At 36.4% G+C, this 15,276-nt stretch overlaps 2 protein-coding genes across 3 annotated transcripts; one reads left to right on the forward strand and one right to left on the reverse strand.

The window, feature by feature from the left end:
• Positions 1-2,012: 2,012 nt before the first annotated feature.
• On the forward strand, positions 2,013-3,838 carry LOC133791598 (protein ANTAGONIST OF LIKE HETEROCHROMATIN PROTEIN 1). The gene is made up of 2 exons (XM_062229522.1): positions 2,013-2,295; positions 2,615-3,838. Exons 1-2 carry the CDS (start codon positions 2,166-2,168, stop codon positions 3,661-3,663), a joined length of 1,179 nt encoding a protein of 392 aa, XP_062085506.1. The 5' UTR covers positions 2,013-2,165; the 3' UTR covers positions 3,664-3,838.
• Positions 3,839-4,137: 299 nt separating this feature from the next.
• On the reverse strand, positions 4,138-11,205 carry LOC133791583 (protein NETWORKED 1D). 2 transcript variants are annotated; one of them, XM_062229507.1, is made up of 5 exons: positions 10,966-11,205; positions 10,457-10,531; positions 10,097-10,333; positions 5,790-9,751; positions 4,138-5,623 (listed from the first exon to the last, which is right to left on the reverse strand). In XM_062229507.1, the coding sequence occupies exons 3-5, from the start codon at positions 10,191-10,193 to the stop codon at positions 4,415-4,417; spliced, it is 5,268 nt and encodes a 1,755-aa protein (XP_062085491.1). In that variant the 5' UTR covers positions 10,194-10,333; positions 10,457-10,531; positions 10,966-11,205; the 3' UTR covers positions 4,138-4,414. The 2 variants fall into 2 exon arrangements, with proteins under 2 accessions (XP_062085491.1, XP_062085496.1); XM_062229512.1 differs by lacking the exon at positions 10,966-11,205 and having other exon boundaries at positions 10,457-10,917.
• Positions 11,206-15,276: the final 4,071 nt, after the last annotated feature.

Raw genomic sequence — 15,276 nt, forward strand, 5'->3', positions numbered from 1 at the left:
TGTTGGTAATACTGGATTGTGGGTTATTGTATAATGAGGATAGGGTAGGTACCGTAATTTTCTAATTAGTTTAAGATACTGTACTTTTAGAATTTTTTTCCAAATGTAAATTTCCCATTCTATTTTTGGGAAATTTACATTAGTTGCTACAAAAAATATTTTATTCACATTAATAAGGCAGATTTTTATATTTATAAATTGTAGTGCATTTACAATAAATATTTACATTTAATTGGTTACACTTCTTATAAATTTTAGCAATTATACATTATTTAGAAATAAAAGTATATTTATTTAAAAATTGAAAGTGCACAATCAGGTTAATTAAAAAAAGGAAGTTCTAACTTCTCACCACATTTCCTTCTTCTTTTAATTGACTTCCGTTTTTAACTTCATTCTCTTTACTTCTCTATATGCGATACACTCACTCAATGCTTAGTCTGAAATTGAGAATGATAACCTCCCAATGCTCAAATTCAAGGTTTTATTTTTATGAGTTTGCTTATATTTATAATCGTTTTGGTTTTAATGCAAGTTTATGGGGTGTTGATTTTGAGGCTTTGGTTTTAATTTTGAAGTTTCAAGTTGGCTAAGTTTTGAATTGTTCATTTGAGATTTGGGTTTTTTTTTCTTCTGAAGATTTAGGTTAATTTTGAAGTTTATGGGGTGTTGTTTGTGTTTGTAAGTGTAATTATTATGTTCACTAATTAATAAGTTTATTTTTTGTTTGTATTTTATCTTGGTTTTGATTCAGCTGCAGTTGTATTCTTATATATAAATTGATTGGTCATGGGTTTATATTCAGTGTTACGTTGAGGTTTGAGTAGGTTTATGGCAGTGTGGGTATCTTGGTTTCAATGGGTTATGGTGATGGAGGTTTTGATAAATTTAACTAAAGGGTTCATTTTTGTTTTGAGTTTTATTAAGGTTGATTTGGTTCACTAACTTGATGGTTTATTTTTACTCTATTGCATTTGGTTCTCATATTTTCAAAATGGCAGGACTAAGACTACTTGTGTCATTTTATTATGTTTTTATTATTTAATTGAATAAATTTATTGGTTTATATATGAATTAAGATAAATTTATTGGTTTATATATTGTGTTTCATTTAGTTATTGCTTATATAGTTGGTTTATATTTTTTGTTTTGTTATTTACTGTTTGATTTATTTATTTTTCTTTATTTTCTCTAATTTGTGTCAATGTATTAACACCAACTTTTGTCAATTAAGCTTTTATTAAAATAATCTTATTAGTTTATATATTTGGTTTCATTTTGTTATATTTTGTAGTTAGCTTTTTTTTTATGTGATTGTTTAAACTCTTAATATACTCTTTGGTTTATTCAGTTTATGATGTTTTCGTCCATTCAAATCGTAACAGCCTAATTTTGTTAATTTTGTTGTAATGTATTAATATGATTTTATAGAGTTTATAATTTTTTGGATTATGTGATCTGTTACATTATTTGTTTAGACATTGTATTTTGACAAAAAAAAATTTAGACCATTTATAAAATTATTTTAATGAACAAAAAATTGAATATAACAACACAGTTGTCAGGCATAATAGTAATATTTTTTTTTCTAAGTTGTTAGTTTGGAAAATTATTTGTGGGTTTTTTTTAAATCATTCTACAAAATAAAATATCAAAAAATAATTTGTCAAAATACGGGATCCACACATAAGTAATGGTTCAAAACATAAACTCTTATTTTATATATATAAATATATATATATATTGTATTAATATGGGATTTCCATTAATTATGGGTTGATATTTTATAATTTTGTATAATGGTTAGCTTTTTCTTTTAGTGTATATACAAAATTGTATGTCATTATTATAAATACTTTATATTAGTTGTATGCTAATAAAAAGTACCCATATTTTTAGCTTGAAGGATATCTGCAAAGCCCAAACCAACAGGTACTAATAGGTTTGGGCTGGAGTTGTTGGGCCATTTTTGAACCACTAGATATTCGTTATTCCTTTTCGGTATGAGTGATGGTGACACTGTGAATCACCATTTTAGTTTTCAGTCACTTACCAAGCAAAACTTTTCCTTCATTTTTCCATTTCCCAAACACCTGCCTAAACTTTTTTTTTTCATACAGACTAGATGAATATCTAAATTGTGGCTAGTAGTCCCGTTCTCTCTAATGGCGCCTCCCAAGAAATCAAAGAAAAGCAAGAAGGAATCGAGAAAAGCGAACAAGTCTCCTACTGAACCCAAACCCATTGATTCCGACTGGTGGGACTGTTTCTGGCACAAAAATTCTTCCACCCCAGGTTGCTCTTCATTCCCTGTACAATTTTTTAACTCAAGTTGATGTCTTGTGAAATTTTTCCCACTATTTCTTTTGCCAACATTAATTTCGATTCTTTTTTATTATTTTCCTTGAATTTCTTCTATGATGCTAATTAGAGGATTCCCAGTTTATCTTTTAATCATTCATTTAAAAAGAAGGGTATTATAATTTTTTTATGTTTTGGTTGGTGCGTATGTTTTCTTTTTCCTTTTTTTATAATGATTTTACATGTTAAACAGTCCATGATGTTCAACTAATACTATTTTTGTTGGAGGGGTAACTGTAAATAAAACTTGTAGGTTATTCAGTTCCTAATGAGGAAGAAGAAGGGTTTAAGTATTTCTTTAGAGTATCAAAAAAGACTTTTGAATACATATGTTCTTTAGTTAGAGAAGATCTTGTGTCAAGACCACCATCTGGGCTCATCAACATTGAAGGTAGGCTTCTTAGTGTTGAGAAACAGGTTGCTATTGCACTCAGAAGGTTGGCTTCTGGGGAGTCCCAAGTCTCAGTTGGGGCTGCATTTGGGGTTGGCCAGTCCACTGTTTCTCAGGTTACTTGGAGATTCATCGAAGCGCTGGAGGAGCGAGCTAAGCACCATTTAAGGTGGCCCGATTCCGCTAGAATGGAAGAGATCAAGTCCAAACTTGAAGCAACTTTTGGATTGCCCAATTGCTGTGGTTCCATTGATGCAACGCACATCATTATGACCCTGCCTGCTGTTCAAACTTCGGATGACTGGTGTGATCCAGAGAACAACTACAGCATGCTCGTGCAGGGTGTTGTGGACCATGAGATGAGATTTCTTGATATGGTCACTGGTTGGCCTGGGGGCATGTCAGTGTCTAGAGTGTTGAAGTGTTCTGGATTTTATAAGCTCTGTAACAGCGGAGACCGATTAGATGGGAATTCAACAACTTTATCTGGAGGAGTTGAGATTAGAGAGTATATTGTTGGTGGGGCCGCATATCCTCTACTTCCCTGGCTCATAACTCCTTATGAAACTAGTGAACTTGCGAGTTCCATGACCAGTTTTAATGCGAAACATGAGGCTGCAAGGTTGCTTGCTGTAAAAGCATTTTCTCAGTTAAAGGGGGGTTGGAGAATTCTTAACAAGGTTATGTGGAGACCAGATAAACGTAAACTGCCAAGCATTATTTTGGTATGTTGCATGCTTCACAATATAATAATTGACTGTGGAGATAAGTTGCATCCGGAGGTTGCTTTATCTGGACATCATGATTCAGGATATGGAGAACACTACTGTAAGCAAGTTGATCCTTTGGGGAAGAATTTAAGGGAAAACGTAGCCAAAGCTCATGTAGAACAAACTTCAGTGTCCAAATAATTTTTCAATTTTTGTATCCTGTAATTTATTTGTGAAATGAGCGGGTTCTTGTTGTGCTTATCTTGTTTAGAATTGAGTTGAGGAGGTTAATACAAATTGTCACTTAGCACAATGTATCTCAATTAATTCATTATGCCATTACTTGAAGCTGAAACAATTTCAGATCTTCCCTCCATGACTATGTAAGTGTTGAGCGAGTTCTCTAATGCTTTCACGAAGCATGTTATTGAGGGATTAACAAAGTTAGATATTGGAGTTGGAAGATTTTGAGACAGGTAGCTTTGTGATAGTATGGTAACTTGGTAAGGTTTGAATGATGTTTTTGATTTAGCATAGTCTTCGAAAATTCTAATTCAGAATCATGTACACTGAAAAATGCCCACTTCATGGAATATGATAGTATGAAAACTGCCAATTACACCAAACAAATTAGTAGTACAAAATTAAGACAGACAGAGGGTAGCCTTTAAGATATTGACATTGTGGTTTACCACGTAGAACCTGCTTCATTTCTGGCAAAACTTATTAAACAAATATTGTAAAAACAACTCCATGATCCATGAGAGTGTCATCGTTTGATTAAGACGGGGGCCTGGCATGTACATCAGGATCTCAAAACTAAAGACCAGAAAAAGAAAAACATTTACTGTCTACATAAATTTCTACTGTAAAAAAGGAAAATTTATGGACAATGGAGCTAGTCTCATTACTTTTTATAACTATTTATTGGCCGATAAAAGATTTAATTGCTTTAATCTCCCTTAGTTGGGGGCTGCACACATGAACAGAAAGGTGTTTTCTTGTATTTCCTTCCAGTTCTAACACCGCCGCCGTAGAGATAATCGCGCAGGAGAACTCTTGATTTATTCTCAGTGATCCTAGTTCTTCTGCTACTTTCTCTCTGATCACCATCAAGTTTCAGTAGCAAGAACTGTAATCTCTGAACTTCCAATTGCAAACGACCAATCTTCTCTGATCCCCTTCGTGCCTGTTCCGAGATTCTCCTTCTCCTGACACTACCACTTTCATCTGAACCTGTTGCAGCCACTGATCCATCTGCGGATTGAGAAACATGTTCGTAGTTCTTTGTCAGTTTTCTATTCACATCAACCAACTTTGTGATTGCCTCATCAGCCTCTTCCAATTGACCCTTTACTGAATCATACTCGATAGCTTTACCCTTTTTGCTCGTCTCGGTAGTTTCTACCTTTTTCTTTAAATCTTGCACCGTTATTTGAAGGTTAGACAACTTCTGAGCATCAGAATCTAGTCTCTCAAGAACCTTTTTCTTGTTTCCTTCTTGGCGGGGCTCTGAAAATCGCCTTGAGAGCTCTAATCTGTCCACACCAAGCTCTTTCTCCATTAATGATTCCATAGAGGGATTTTGCCTCTTGTGTGCTTTGCCTGCATCAGTCTGACGCTCACTCAATGCCATAGTAACCTTCTGAGACTTGCCAACTTTCAAGTCAATGCTTCCATCCTGGTCAGTAATCTCCCATAACTCGAGCATCTGATTCTCGGCCTCTACTGCTTCTCTCTTGCTTCTCCCATAAGAGGGACAGTCTGATATCTGATCAAGGACAATGTCTTTTGTCAAGACTTCATTACCCAATTCAGAGATTTCGTGGCTACGCGTCCGCACCCTCAGGTTTTTGTTAAGTTTATGACTACCCCTGACTTCCTCTGCTTCCTCTGTTGCATAAATATGCTTGCTAGTTTGACCATTTTCTCTGCCTCTAGCCTTTAGCTCTTCAATTTCCTTCATTGCAGCATCCAGTTTGGTGCCAGTATTTAAGAATTCAAGCATCACAATCTTTTCCTTCTCCATTAGGGCCACTTCAATATCTTCAATCCTCGATTGAAAGTCCTGCAAGTCCAAAATTCCATCTGGTACCATGACAGCAGTATGAAGTTCATCTGATTGAGAGGTTTCAGCATTCTGGGACACCAAAAAAGTATCCTGAAAACAAATGGAATAACCAAAACATTTCAGATATATCCAAAACTACATGTAAGGCTGCAGTAAATGGTGACGCTTTAAGAAGATTACCACTAAAAAATCTAAGAACATTTAGAGTCAACGATGATTATGTTAGTTTGAGTGTGTGTGAACAAACAGAAATTACCTCTATTTCTCTGTTTTCAAGTTTAGAAGGTTCTCCTTCCAGTACTATATGATTTTCAAGAGATGTAATACTTTTCTTCAAAGATTTAACAGCTGAGGTATATGCAACCATCTGAGCTTCAAGTCCTCTGTTTGCGTCTTTTACTATACCAACTTCGTGTTTCAGAAGTTCAATCTCTGTATCTTTGGAATTACTTCTATATTCGAGCCTAGCAAATTCATCAGTGAACTCACTAATCTTTCCTTCAAGTACTACATTACAAATGTTGGAGGTTTGCAATTCAGCAAAGAATGTATTCGCTTTGCCCTCCCACAATAAAATTTCATTTTCCTTCTGAGTAAGCAGATCCTTTGAGCAAGTGATTTCAGTTCTCAAGTCATCATTGAAATACTTAACAATGTTCAGCTCACTGTCTGATTTATTTAAACACTCCTTTAGGTGTAAATTTTCAATTTGTAGGCCTTCCAACTTGTCCTCCAATGTTTTTGCCTTCTCCTCAAGGTCGATATTGTTAAGATGAAGCTTATTCATTCTTTCACTGAGCTGATCAAGATCTAATATATTTTGGGAGATAATATCCTTGAAAACAAGAGAAAGATTACTGTGATAAATTGTTTCACCAATCATAACAAGGTTTTCCTCTTCTAGGCAGCTCTTACGTTCTCCCAAAACTGAGACTATCTTCGCCAAGGATAAATTTTCTTCAAGTACCTCGCAATTGTCTTTCTGTAGATTTTGGTACTCCCCTTGCAAGTCCGACAGCTGCTTACAAAGACATTCTGATTCATTCGTCAACACTTCCTCCCTGTGATTACCCTCCACAATTTTCAAGCTCAATTCTTCAGTAGCCTGCCAAAGCTTCTGCTTCTCTAACTGCAATGCCACTACCTGCTCAGACTGGTTCACAGATTTCTGATCAAGAGCATCTCTTTCTGTCAGAAGATAAGCCCCCTCCAACTCTAATTGCTCCAATATGGTCACAAGAACTGACTTCTCAATTACGAATTGTAGACTTTCATCAAAACTTCTAAACAGAGATTTTCTTGTATCTTGAAGGTTGACAAGTACAAGGTTAAGAAGTCTTTGATCCTGCTCAACCTTATCAGCACACCCATGGTTATCATCAATATCCAGGGTCTTCAAAAACCGACAAAGCCCCATTCTCAGTACTTTATTGTGCTCAGACAGAGATTTATTTTCCGCAATTTGCTCAACATTTTCTTTCTCCAACTCCGAGATCAGTTTCTTCGACTTTTGTGATGCATCCAGGAGCTTTTGATGCTCAATGAGGAGAGATAAATTCTTTTCTTCTAGGCCTTGTATGAATTTTACCAAAATTAAGATTTCAATTTGAGCATTAAAAGCTTTATCTTGTTCATCTTCGTATTCTTTGTTCCTGTGAAGGCCTTCTTCCTGTAGATGACAGATCTGCAACTTCATATCAGCCAACTGGGTTTCACTTAACTGTGCAAAACTGGCACGTTCTTGTTTCTCAGTGTCCAAGCACATACGCAACTCTTCTACCATGCCAAGTGCAGTTTGTCTCTCCTTCTCCAGAGCAGAAAGTCTGTCTTCTAATGCTGCATATCCATTGCCCAGATCTTCCAGCCTTTGATGAGTAATACCCAACTGAGAAACTAAGCACTCTCTTTCAGTAATGAGACCAGACTTCTCGCCATCAAGCAGCAGGCATGAATCTTCTAAGCTCTTTGACCTTATCCTCAATCCTTCAAGCTCTGTATTTGCATCTAAAAGAGAATCTTCCAAAAAGGTGTTTCTCCTTGATATATTCTCTAAATTCTCAGCCGCAATCTGTAATTGAGAAATTAAGCTGGTCTTCTCAGCAACAAGATTGGACTTCTCTTCAAGAAGTGACTGACATGTTTCTTCTAATGCCTTCACTTTTTCTCTTACTCCTTCCAACTCAACGTTCAAATCAGCAAGAGAATTCTCCAAAAGAGAATTTTTCTCCATGAGTTTCTCCATGATCTTCAATTGTTCCAAAAGAGCCACTTTCTCAATCTGAGTTGTGTCATGAATCTTCTTTAGCTTCGAGTGTTCATCTTGCAATTCTTTCACAGATGATCCAAAGCATTCTGGATCAAAGCCAACTGACTCCACCTGCTGTAGCATAGTCTGGTTTTTCTTATTTGATTCACTCAATTCCTCTTTCAAACAGTATATCTCTTGCTGAAGAGCATTTCTCTGGTCCACTCGAAGTTCAACCTCTTCTTCAAGTTTCTTTATTGTCTCCCTCAAGTTCAAGATCTCATCCTGAAGATTTTTTATTGACACAGCCGAAGACAAATTGAGCTCATTTATACTCATGTTCTCCTCCTTAACTCTCTGAACTTCCTCTTCCAAACCCTGCTTACGCATCTCCATGTCCTTCAGGATTTCAGCCCTGCTCTGAAGCTCTGAAACTAGTGATCTTAGATCTTCCTGAGACTGAGAGTGCAAATTCTGCAATGTTTGGAAAGCAGTTTCAGCTTCCACAAATCGCATCCGCTCTTCTTGTACACAAGCCCATAGTCTACCCAACTCCTTCTGCTTCTCCGTTAGTTCTTCACCCTGAGATCCCACCTTATGAACTAAACCTTCCAACTCTGATTGCAGAGTGTAATTTGTTTTTTCCAAAAGAAGACACTTTTCTTCAGCACCCTGTAACTTTGCAATCCCATCACCTATCTCAGTGTTTAGCCTCTGTGCCTCCTCTTGAGCATGAGAGAGTTCTTGCTCAAGATATGAAATTCTCTCTAAGCACTGCTGGTATTGGAGAGCAGCGGCTTCCTTTGCTTCTGTTAATTTGGCAACTGCTTGTTTCAGGGTTTCAACTTCGTGTTCAGCTTTATATGCTCGCTCATTAATTTGTCTAGCGCCCTCCTCGGCCTGCATTAACTTGTTCTGCAGATTTGACATAACCTCCATACTTTCTTCATATTGTGCAAGTACAGCATCTTTTTCAGTTCCTACCTGAGCAAGGTCTTGTTTTAGAACATCAACTTCAGTTTCAGCTCTCCTAGCTCGTTCATTAAGTTGTCCAGCATCCTTTTGGGCAGAAGAGATACTGTTTTCCAGAATGGATATCTTTTCCAAGTACTGCTGGTATTGCAGAAGACTAGCTTCCCTTTCTTCCTGTAATTTCATAAGGGCATCCTTCAAATTTTGAACCTCAGTTTCAGCTTTGCTAGCTCGTTCATTAAGGTCCCTGGAATCCTCTTGTGCACGAGAGACTTCAGACTCCAGATTGCTTAATCTCTCCAGACTCTGTTGGTACTGAAGCAATCCTGCTTCCTTTTCAGATTCTAATTTGGCCAGGGCTTTCTTCAAGTTCAAAATTTCTGCCTCAGCTTTGCCCACTCGATCAATATCCGATTCAGCCTGAGCTTGAAGATCTCGGCTCCCATTGCTCTGGGCACTTCTATCTCTATCTCCCTCCACATCTTGAAAATTAAGGCCTTTTCTTGCTCTTCCTTCTGAAAACTTCGCATAGCTTGCTTTCTCTCCAGACCCAAACAGGTCATTGAGCTGCTTTAGACCCTTTCTTCCTGTTACTGAATCAGATTCTTCTGCAAAACCACCATTTCTCTTGCCAGCAAGAAAGTTGGATGAAGAGAGTCCCAAAAAATCCTTTGGCAATTCATCAGGATCAAAGAATGCTCGCACAGAATGCGGTATCTCAGGTGTATGGGGTTCACCGTCAGTAGCAGAACCAGGTGACTCATCTGACATATTGAAAGGAACTTGATTAGGAAATGCTTCTGCCATAGTCCGATGAGCCTGGCGAATGACGCCAGTTGCATGATCATATCTTTCAGCTAATGCGCGATATGCTCGATAGAACTCTTCAACCAATTTCATAAGCTCTGGCCGTTTTTTGTAATACATCTCTGCCCTCCTTGCAAAAGAATCTGCATCCTCTTCAATGAGCTTTATCATTAGCTTCACTTTCGAATCCATATCTGTTCAAGCAGAGAACATGAATGTAAGCACACTTTTAAAGACAAAAGAAGAGAACATGAATGCAGAACTGCCCATTTAACATACTAATAATCGAGCAATTCACAAGATGAAACTACTAAAACATCTTCCAAACCAACAAAGAAAAACATACGAGTTTGAGACAAAGAGAGTAAGCACATTTTGAGAGTGTAAAGAAGAATTTAAAATATCAGAGTGAGCAGAAACTATACAAAAACTTGTAAACTGTGAACCGTGTTCAACTAAAAGCAGTCGGTCTTAGCAAGGACCCAAGTCATTGAAGTCAATATTTTAAGCAAAAACTGCAAAGCAATGCAGTGTTATACCTGTAAGATTTTCCTGAAGCCATTTCGAATTCTTGGGGCTTACATGACTATCCCACCACCAAGAATACATACGTCTAGAATCTGCTTTGGACGCCATAACTGTGGCCAGTGACACCACTCTTTGCTATCTGATCTAGACCAGAATCCGATCCAAAACCAAGCCAGAACCAGAACTAAAACCACCCAAATTGAAAAAAATTCGGTAGGAAGAAGCTGTATACCTCTTGCTGCTTACACCTAGAGCCATCAAACCAAGAATCAACAATTTAAATTTAGATGATTCCGAACTATCCAATTGACGAAACCAGATTCTGAAATACAATTTACAAAGATCTGAAACATAACTCTCTAAGTGCCTACCTGATCAACTGAGCCCAGTTCCAAAAATCATGAACCCAAGTCGTCACTGTTATCTTTTAACCTTGTAAAAACTACCTGATCAATGATAAATCCAACCCAGCTGATCAAAACCATAGAATTACAAAACAAAATTCAGGTATTTCAAGACAATCACATGTTTTCACTTTGTGCTTCCCCATCAGCGTTTGGACCACGCAAGTTTATGATCATGAAAAGACATGAACAAGTGCAGAACTACTTTTAAGATAACAGAACCAGCTTCCAAAATTCCATGAACCTAGCAAAGAAAAAAAAATCGAACCTACCCAAAAACCAAAAATCGAAAACGAAGTAGTCCACCAACCATTTTACTTTCAAAAGACACCAAAAACATTATGACTTGAGGACTAAACAAGATGGGCATGAATTCTTTCAAAAACATGAGTGAAAACTACAACTAAAACGATCAAAAGGACACACACAGAAAAAGATAAAAAAAACATATATAAAACATACAATACAACACTTACCAAAATAAAATAAAATAAAATAAATTGATTATGATTTTTCTCTTTTGCTTTTGATTTTGCAGCAGCTTCAGCTGCTTTTGCTTTTCTCTCTCACCCCATGTGAGATCTCTCTCTCTCTCTCTGCTCTAAGGCTCTCTCACTTTTCTCTGTTTATTTCTCTTTGCTTTTTATGCACTGTTTCTGGTTTGGTATTGGTACCAATATCAGCTTTTGCAAACTGTCAAAGAGGAAAGAAAGCTAAGCTTCCTGAAATTAAAAATTAAATATAGAGTAATTAATTTATTTAGTGCTTATTGACCTTTTTTATATTATTATTATTTGTTTTCGTTTTTTATTTTTGGTAAAGGGTAAGTAAACATTCTAATATGGAAGTAAAACTTGTCTTGTGTTTCCCCTTATTTTTAAAAAACAAATTGTGAGAATAAGAACATTAAAAAGAATCTAATCTTAGACGAAATGACGAAAACACCCTTGTGGGAGTGATTTCAAAAATGTTTTGTTATTGGGATTAATGATGTTTGACTATTGTAATAATTTTTTATTTCTAGTTTCTAGAGTGCTCTAATATCCCTTGGAATCTGGGATTCTTGATCTCTTCTTTTCAATAAAAAAAATGAGGTAAAAACATGCCCAAGTGATTTTTCACATACTTGACTTAGTGCCTAATAAATGCTTTTCCCGACAAAAAAAAATAAAAATTGTATTTTGATCACAAATTAATAATTATGATGTTTATGTATTTTTCTTCCAAATGATATTGCCTAAAAAATGTTTATATTATTTATTAGTATTATTGCTTAGTTGTTGTGGACTTGTTTATCAAGGTGACTAGGCGGATTGGACCATATATGAGTATGGTTTATGATATCATATTTTGACAAAAAGAGAGAGAGAGAGATGAGGTTGGGACAAAAATGTTATTGGATATGACAATGCATATGCTATTTTATGGATATAAAATATATATTTATAAAAAGAAAAGAAATGCAACTGTTTGACGGGCAGCTTTTAATTATTAAAAAAAAAACTATTTCATAAATAATTCTTACAAAAAATATATATATTTAAAAAAAAACTAACCAAAACCGTTAATACGATTTAGTACGGAATTCTATTTCTAGTTTTACTTTTAAACCGTTAATACATTGCAGTGCGGAATTCTATGTCTGAGTTTACTTTTATTTTTTATTTTGGTGAAAGCAAGCTTGAAAGTACTTTTAAAATATAAATAAAACTTAATTAATTTGCATTTTGCCATTAATTTGGGTAATGTTTAAACAATTTTAGTCATTAATACTTTTAAGAGGTTCCATTCTATTTTATATTATACATTAGTATATAATTTATAAATATCAATTTCATAGTTTTTTTAATTATTTTCACTAAGATAATTTAATAAAAAAATAGAGGTGCAAATAGTATTATCCTATTTGTTTTTATTTATACATATATATATATTTTTTTAAAATACACCTAAAAGCATAATTTTGCTACTTTGAAGAAAACACTATCATTTCTCTCGTTGACTCACTCTCAAATCCCAGTAGAAACTAAGTAATATTTGGCTCTCGCTTTCACCCATTCTCATGCTTTTTTTTCTTTTTTTTTTAATGGAAACATTTATAAATTATTATTTTTTTAATTTGAGTATTTGGTAACATTAAAAGTGTTGGCTAAAATTTTGTGACAATTACCTTTCAAAGTAAAGGTATATAGGTTTCATAAGGGTTTACTTTGCAAGGGTGTCGTCAGCCTTTCGTTGCGCTAGCGGTGCCACGTTCTCGAGATCGGCGATCTTTGCCGCCTCTGATGATCTCTGCTCAACGAAGGTGGTGTTCGAGGTGGCCCTCTATCATCAGGGTGGTGGGTTCGTTGGTGGTCGAGGATTCGTGGGGGTGGGGGAGTGATGGGGTTCGGGTGTCCCTAGTTTAGCGCCTTAGGTGGTGTCGAGGGGGATTCAAGTTGAGTAGCAAAGGTCCAGGTTTCCAGTTGCAACGCCGAGGTTTATCACCTTCCTGATGCTTTGGAGGTGGAGGGTTCTCGTTTCTCCGGCGGGAGGCAGCTTTGTGGGGTTGCAATGAGATTTTGCTTCTAGCGGGTCTGGTGTGACAGACACTTCTCAAGCAGGGGTTTTGGAGGTATGGGGATGGATAAATGCCTGATTCAAGGCTCGGGAGGAGTGGCTTGGTCATCCCTCGGATCTGGATCTGTGTTTTTATTTCTTTGTTTGTTTTTGCTTGGTTTCAATTTTATGTTTTAAGTGTTTTCTTATTTTCTTATGTTAATAATGTCCCCTGTTACGGGTGGTTGTAATTCACCATGCTTGGTGGTGTTTTTGTACCATTCATAATTGATGATATGGTGATTTCGTAGCTTTGTTCATGACTCTTATGGCCCGATAGTGGTGTTTTGAGGACGACTGAATAAGTTTTCCATGTTGAATTGCTAACGTTGAATCAAAGTTTGATCTCATTAATTGGAGGTAGTATATGTTATCATGTTTCTAGACGTAGGAATATGGTGGCACATCCTCTAAGCAAAAAATAGGTTGGTTTTTCTTTTTGATATTAAGGGATGTTGGAACTTTTTATGAATTATTTAAAAAATTGAAACAATTGAGTTGTGTGTGATATGGGAAAAGTCCCACATGGAATTGGAACACTCTTCATAGAGTGTATATAAGTTTATCATTTTTTTTAATTAAATTAATTTTAAAAAACGTTCATTTTAATAATACCAAAACCGTTTTTATTTTGATTAAATGAAGATAAACGTTTTTTGCCGTTTATATCCTCCTCTGATTTAATGAAAAACGTTTTTAGACGTTTTGGGATTTTCTTCTGCGTATAAGTTAGATAAAGTTCTTTTGAAAAATAAATACAGAGTTCTTTTTGTTCTTTCTTGGTTCTACGAAATTTCTCAGAGCAATTTTTATAAAGGGTGTACAAGAACGATCCTCTCGGTGCAGGGGATCGTACAGAGGCTGTTTTATCCTGGGGATGGCGTGGTTGATAGACTGTCATGCACATTTAGGGCAGAGCCGCGAAACGTCTTAAAGAGAGCGACTTTGTCCGCGACTCAGCCATAAATATTGATCGGTAATTTCGTTCCATTATATTTTTCTATTGTGGAATATCAATTTTAAGACGTTCTGTTCTGCTATGGCTGCGACCGATGATTTTTCTGGTTCTACCTCTGTTGATATTAACAAGCCATTTCGCTTTGAGGGATTGCACTTTAAGCGTTGGAAACAGAAGATGCTTTTTTATCTGACCATGAAGAAGGTGGCGTTTGTGCTCACTACTCTGAAGCCGGTTGTCCCTGAAGCCTCCACCGACAAGGACAATCAGACTGAACGTGAGAAGCAACAGAAGGACTTGGACTCCTGGGTGGAAAATGATTTCCTATGTAAGAATTTTATTCGTAACGGTTTATCTGATGATCTTTATGACTATTATAACTCAGACAAGTCAGCAAAGGAGATTTGGGAGGCGCTGCAAAAGAAATATGATACAGAGGAGGTGGGGACTAAAAAATACGCTGTTAGTCGCTACCTAAAGTATCAAATGGTTGATGATAAATCTATGGAGGCCCAATCTCACGAAATTCAGAAAATTGCTCATGAGATTATCTCAGAAGGTATGGCCCTTGATGAACAGTTTCAAGTTGCTGTTTTAATTGACAAATTACCTCCTTCTTGGAAGGACTTTAAAAATGTTCTCAGGCATAAGACTAAGGAATTTTCCTTAGAAAGTTTGATCACCCGCCTTCGTATCGAGGAGGAAGCAAGGAAACAAGACCAGAAAGAAGAGGTGCTTGTTGTCTCTAACAGCATCCCTAAGAAGCCCACACCTGCGGTTCTGAAGCCAAATGGCAAAACCTTTAAGAATCAGAACCGCAACTCGAATTCAAATTCCAACCGCAACGCGAATTCAAATTCCAACCGCAACAACCAGCACAATCCTCGAAACAACAATCAGAATTGGAACCATAACCGGAACCAACATGGAAGGCAGCAGCCTTCACCTAAACAGAATGACTCTGGACAATTCCTTTGTTACGTTTGTAACAAGCCAGGTCATATGGCACGTAAGTGTAGGAACAAGCCAAGCACTGCTCCGCAGGCTAACTTGACTGAAGAAGCTTTTATAGCTATGATTTCTGAGATCAACCTTATTGGCGGATCAGATGGGTGGTGGGTAGACATTGGCGCTTCTCGCCATGTCTGCTATGATCGTGTTATGTTTAAAACATACACTGCTGCTGATGATAAGAAAGTGTTGTTGGGAGATTCCCACACCACTATTGTTG

This window comes from Humulus lupulus, chromosome 1 (assembly GCF_963169125.1).
Source record: "Humulus lupulus chromosome 1, drHumLupu1.1, whole genome shotgun sequence".
Lineage (NCBI taxonomy): Eukaryota > Viridiplantae > Streptophyta > Magnoliopsida > Rosales > Cannabaceae > Humulus > Humulus lupulus.